This window comes from Anastrepha ludens, chromosome 5 (assembly GCF_028408465.1).
Source record: "Anastrepha ludens isolate Willacy chromosome 5, idAnaLude1.1, whole genome shotgun sequence".
Lineage (NCBI taxonomy): Eukaryota > Metazoa > Arthropoda > Insecta > Diptera > Tephritidae > Anastrepha > Anastrepha ludens.
Window position 1 is genome coordinate 88,871,739 of NC_071501.1, and position 6,000 is coordinate 88,877,738.

General features: G+C 34.5%; 1 protein-coding gene across 5 annotated transcripts in view; it reads left to right on the forward strand.

Annotated features, from left to right (window-relative positions):
- Positions 1-4,933, forward strand: part of LOC128863436 (potassium voltage-gated channel protein Shaw) — a 57,246-nt gene extending 52,313 nt beyond the window's left edge. For 4 of the 5 annotated variants that reach the window (XM_054102592.1, XM_054102595.1, XM_054102593.1 and 1 more), the window contains one exon: positions 3,056-4,933. In XM_054102592.1, coding sequence (XP_053958567.1) covers positions 3,056-3,237 — 182 coding nt within the window. In that variant the 3' untranslated portion in view covers positions 3,238-4,933. The remainder of the gene's footprint in view (positions 1-3,055) is intronic. The other variant, XR_008454603.1, reaches the window with a different exon arrangement.
- The last annotated feature ends 1,067 nt before the right edge of the window (positions 4,934-6,000 follow it).

The window sequence follows — 6,000 nt, forward strand, 5'->3', positions numbered from 1 at the left end:
AGGATATATCGGTGCGCAATTAAGTTCTCGCTGTTTTTTTTTTATGAAAATGCAATTTTATTCTGAAAAAATGGCCACAAGTGAATCATTGAAAGTATTGCTCATCGCTGAGTACTACTTCTTCCCATCTTTCTGGTAGATCTCGTATACCATGGCGGTAAAACTGTTCATCCTTTGAGACTATCCACGGATCAAGCCATTTTTTGATGTCTTCATATGAATGGAACTGCTGGTCAGCTAGACCATCTGCCATCGATCGGAAGCGGGTGATAATCGGACGGCGCAATATCTGGAGAATATGGCGGGTGGGGTAAGATTTCCCATTTTAGTGTTTCCAGGTAGGTTTTAACGGGTTTGGGAACGTGAGGCCGAGCGTTGTCATGCTGTAGAATACCTTTTTCATGCTTCTCCGCAGTGCTCAGCTCAATCGCATCAATTGAAGTCGATACCGATTTCAAGTGATGGTTTCGCTTGGTTTTAACAGTTCATAATAAATATGTAACACCAACTTGATCCCACCAAATATATAGCATAACCTTCGCAGCGTGAATATTCGGCCGAGGCGACGCCGTAGAAGCATAACCCCATGGCTTTCTTTTTCTTTGGATTGCTCTAATGAATCCATTTTTCATCACCCTTCACGATGCGATGAAGAAAACCCTTCCTTTTTTGCCTTTTTTACTGCTGGAGCAGTTGTTCACAGACGAAGGAACGACGAATGTGGGGTCGAATTAAGTCTTGGAAATCATGTATTTGGCGATACCAGCTCGGTCCCCTTTTCGCTTCAAATTCAGGTTCTTTTGGACCAACTTTGCATCTACCCGGCGCAAACGCAAATCTCAAATCAGTAACTACAATGTCCTGAACGGATCCGCCAGCAATATTCAAGTTCTCTGTGAGCCCTCTGATGGTTAATTTGCGGCTATTGATCAACTTCTCTTCCAATTTATTGATGTTCTCATCAGCTTTCTATGTCGTTGGCCTGCCACTACGGTCATCATCCGCGATTGACCCTCGATCCCTTCTGAAGATACGTGGAGTACCTTCTTAAGTTACAATCCGAAGTAAATCTGGTGAGCTCCACGAGTAAGATGACCAGATACTCAATAGCGTGAGGCCGCTTCTAACTTGCGAAATAGACGCTTTTCGCACCCGCTCACTCCGAGTCCGACGCTGCGAAGTTCGGAAGGCCTTTAAATTGTATATGTCAAAATAACCCCCCAAATTAACAAACACATCGAGAACACGCCTAGACTCTAAGGACATGAGATTTATAAATAAGCAACGAGTGCGATAGGACGGAATGGGATCAAGAAATTTCGTTGAGCGCAAAGCGAACCGCAGGAAAGCTCGCTGAACACTCTCTATTATTATTATAGTAATATAGACTGCATGAAATAGTACCCAAACGAATACCTTGTATTTTAATCTGAAACGGTGCAAGGTGGAACCCAACCCAACGTTCCAACGGGCATGATGTTCAGTTGGAAGACCGCGGACAGCCTAGCGAAGATCAACCGCATCCGATATGGCAACTCTTGGCTTATCATGGCGTGAACTGAGGGTTGTAGCGCAAGACCGTTCTCGCTGGCGATCTGGGACTGTTGACGCCCTGTGATCCACAAGGAGTTAAGAGATCACATATATATGTACTATACATAACCTGAACCGATCTAAGGACGAGTAAAACAGTTTGAGAGTATAGAGTACAGAAGACGAAGAGCAATTCCTACCAATAAAGACCAACATTGCGAACGACTTAGCAACAATAGGCCTCTTCTATTAGTCATTTCCCCGCTCGCTATCTCTCTACTCGATTAACTTGACGAAAAATTTGCATGCGAAAACAACAACAAAGTAAGATTCGTCGCTAGCGAGTATGGCTATAGCGCATTGGGACGCACTGCCTTAGCAGCACATGCAATTTGCGGCAGCTCTCTTCCCGCGTTGCTGACATACATAGGTATGTTCATTTTTACCAGTTGCTTCATCTATTCGCCGCTTGCTAAGTCTTGGCGAGTCCCAATATAATGTAAGTTAGTGCTGCAGTTAAGCTTGGAGTCGATAGTGTGACGACGCTATCAAATTTATTAGCATTCACAAACTCTTAAGTACACGTAAAATTCTCGTAGCACACACTCACCCCCAAGCGGTGTGCAATCGAAAAGAAGCAAGAAAAGAAACGCTAACACTAACGTCAAATGACAGCAGCTTTTCTAGCAACCAGCAGCCAAAGTGCAATTGAGGGGAAAACGCGGTTTCATTTCTTATTGTTTTGTGTGTTTTTGTTGTTGTCAAATGACAGCAGCTTTTCTAGCAACCAACAGCCAAAATACAATTCAGGGGAATACGCCGCTTCATTTCTTATAGTTTTGTGTATTTTTGTTGTTGTTTTTTTTAGCTGACATTACTTTTAAAACTGAATGCACTCTTTAGAGGTTATCGATTGTTCTCTATCGAGAGTAGAAATTTCAGTGTTCTCTATACTCGTACTGAGGTCCTCACTATAACGGATGCTCACAGACACCACTGTATATATAAATATTAATGCATGCTTTACTCACATATTTTATGCTTGCTTTTTAATTACTAAGTTTGATCGTAAATATATCCATGTAAATATGTAAATATGTATATAAAAAACAGACTGCCTGCTTTTGCACTGAATACGCGTAGTCACTTAGCAATTTTCTTACATACACCTAGTAAAGTAGCAGAAGAACGACCTAGTTGAGCATAGCTTAGTGTGTGAACTCTATTTGTATTAGAATTAGTGAAACTTTCTACTGGCACCGCTTTGCCTCTGCAAATTTGCAGCCGCCAAGCTACAGTTTTCTTGCATCGACTGCACCGGTTTCGTTTATTTAATTAATATATGAATTTGTTTAGAAAAAACCGAAAGTGTTTAAAAATATTTATTTTAACTAAAATTTGCTGTCTCTTTATCTTTCTCTCACTTTCTCGCTTTCTATGTCTCTCTATTTCTCCATCTATCTATCTATCTGCCGTTCTCTCTCTCTCTCTCTGTGTTTCCACTACTTACTACTACTTTTAGGTCCTATTGGCGCCAGCATTGTGGCGATGAGTCCGCGCACTATGTTAGACTTGAATCCAGCATTGGCGATGAGCAAACCGACTTTTGAATCAAAAGGTCCACCTATAACCAGCAAAGATATCAAGGATACAACAAACATACGCAATCCACTGGATGCTGGTGGCATGAAGAACTTTTTATAGATGTAGTATTTGTATAAATAGAGAAATAAAGATATTAAAACAAAAAAAAAAAAAACAAAAAAAAAAACAGAAGCAAAAATAAAATAACAGAAAAGGCATGTCAGCAGATGTAATGCACTAAAAGGAATTTGTCGAAAGCGAAGGAAGTGGAAGGCAAGTGAAGATCCAAAAATAAGAAATAGTTTATAACAAATAAAATATGCAATAAGAATGGCATGCAAAGCAGAGAGGAAAGAAAATATGAATTGAAAACCAAATTGCATTTTAACTAATTGACTAACTAATTTAATTACTATTATAGCTAAAAAGAGAAATAAAATCGCAGAATAGGCGGCAAGAGATGAGAGAGAAAATGTTAGCTCTATTGCGAGCGGCCTACTCGTTATTTGTAATATACCTATACATACATACAAACATACATAAATAGCAAATCTAATAGCCTAATTCTAACCAACTATTTACTTACTACTACCAACATACTCACTTACATGCATACTTAATACCAACAAAAACAAAAAAAAAAATTAAAAATATGCCCGCATATGACCCAAAAAATCAAAAGGACGCTTCTTATCAATGTGAATATCATAAAAATCGTGCAATATTAGTTACTTAAAGAAAATTAAAAAAATAAATACTCAACGTTTCAAGCTCAACTCAATGCTTTACCGGCAAACATGTCTCACAAATGGTTTTGAAAACTTAATCGGTGCAACGCAAAATTGAAGACAAACCAGCATAAATATTCAACGAATCAAAAACAAAAAACAAAAAAATAAAAATAAAAAATACCAAAATTATTGCATACAAATTTATGCAGCGTGATGATTTTGCATACAGTGAAAACAAACAAAAAATACCAAAAAATACTTCAATCCCTTTTCCATTCTTTTTTTCTAAGAACCAGACATGCATACATACGTACGTATCAGTCCACCAGGCATCTCACAACAATTAAGTATTTGAAAAACCAACTTCAATTTCCTGCAAACTCAAACGTAAAAAACAAAAAAAAAAACAAATTAATTTTCTAAATGACGTAACCGACAGACATATCAACCAATTGTTGAATATTTAGTACCTAAAAACTATGTATGGGGGGGGTACCCATTTGTTTTTAGTTGCTACTCTAAGACACATCCCTAAATAGTACTTTGCCAATGCGCGCTCTATTGTAAAAATTTAGCAAATTTATTGCTCTATTAGAAAAGTTTCGATTTTTTAAATTTTAGTCAAAGTTCTTTTTCGGCGTTCTAAAGTAGCAAACCTACGTACTACCACTACGGTACATATCCAAGCCTCCTGAACCAGTTTGGCTCCAGTTGAAAATATATCAAATAGGAACGAATCGAATTGTAAACACTATTTCTTGTAGCTATGTATTAGTGAAGCGACTTATAGAAATAAAAAAAAATATAAAAATTAAAAAAATAAAAATTAAACACGCAAAGGAAAAGAAAAAAGTTTTTAGTTTCTTTTTTATGCAAATTAAAAAAATAATAATAATAAGTAACATAAAAAATTAATTGATATTGAAATATTCTAAAATGTTGAACATCTATAAAATTTTCTATGCATACTTTGTGGCAGTTAAATGATTGTAAAAAGAAAAAAAAATGAATTAATTAAATTTTAACTTTATTGAATAAATTAATTCATAATTAATTAATTAAAAAATTTGGTAAAAATTTATTTAATTATTTATGTAATAAAATAAATTATAAATTAATTAAAAATAATAATTTTAATTTAATTTTTATTTATATTATTTATTTACAGTTCTTTTATTAATTTTCTTTATATATATATTTTTTAATTTTAATTCATAAATATTTTTTTTACTTTAGTTTTATTTTTTTTAGTAATTTTTATATAGATATTTTTTAAAACGAATTTTTATTAATTTTTATTTTGATTTATATTTTTTTTAAATTCATCTTTATTCATATTTTTGTTTATTTTTTATAATAATTTAATTTTTATTTACAGTTTTTAATTTTAATTTTTTTTTATTTATTGTAATATATTTTTTAATTTTAATTAATATTTCGCAGCCGCCGTAGCCGAATGGGTTGGTGCGTGATTACCATTCGGAATTCACAGAGAGAACGTCGGTTCGAATCTCGGTGAAAGCAAAATTAATAAAAAAAAACATTTTTCTAATAGTGGTCGCAAACCTCCGAGTGTATTTCTGCCATGAAAAAGCTCCTCATAAAAATATCTGGCGTTCGGAGTCGGCTTGAAACTGTAGGTCCCTCCATTTGTGGAACAACATCAAGACGCACACTACAAATAGCAGGAGGAGCTCGCCCAAACACCCAAAGAGGGTGTACACGCCAATTATTATATAAATAAATAATTTCTACTAATTTTTTTTATTATCGCAATTAAGAATTTTTTTTAATTTAATATGATTTTATATATATTATTAATTAAACTTCATTAATATTATTTTTTTATTTTTATTAAATATATTTTTTATAAACTAATTTATAAATTATATTTTGGAGACTTGGTTAATTGACAATGCTGTCGCGCAATCCTAAATATTTTTATATTTGATTGAATTTTTGAATTTCAATTTAATTTTTTTTTTTCAAGTAATTTGAATATTATTCCTATAAAACTTTTCGTATTTTAGCATAATTTAAGGCGGTATTCTGGTCTAACGGAGTGATGGACTTGCGGCCGCCGTAGCCGAATGGGTTGGTGCGTGATTACCATTCGGAATTCACAGAGAGAACGTCGGTTCGAATCTCGGTG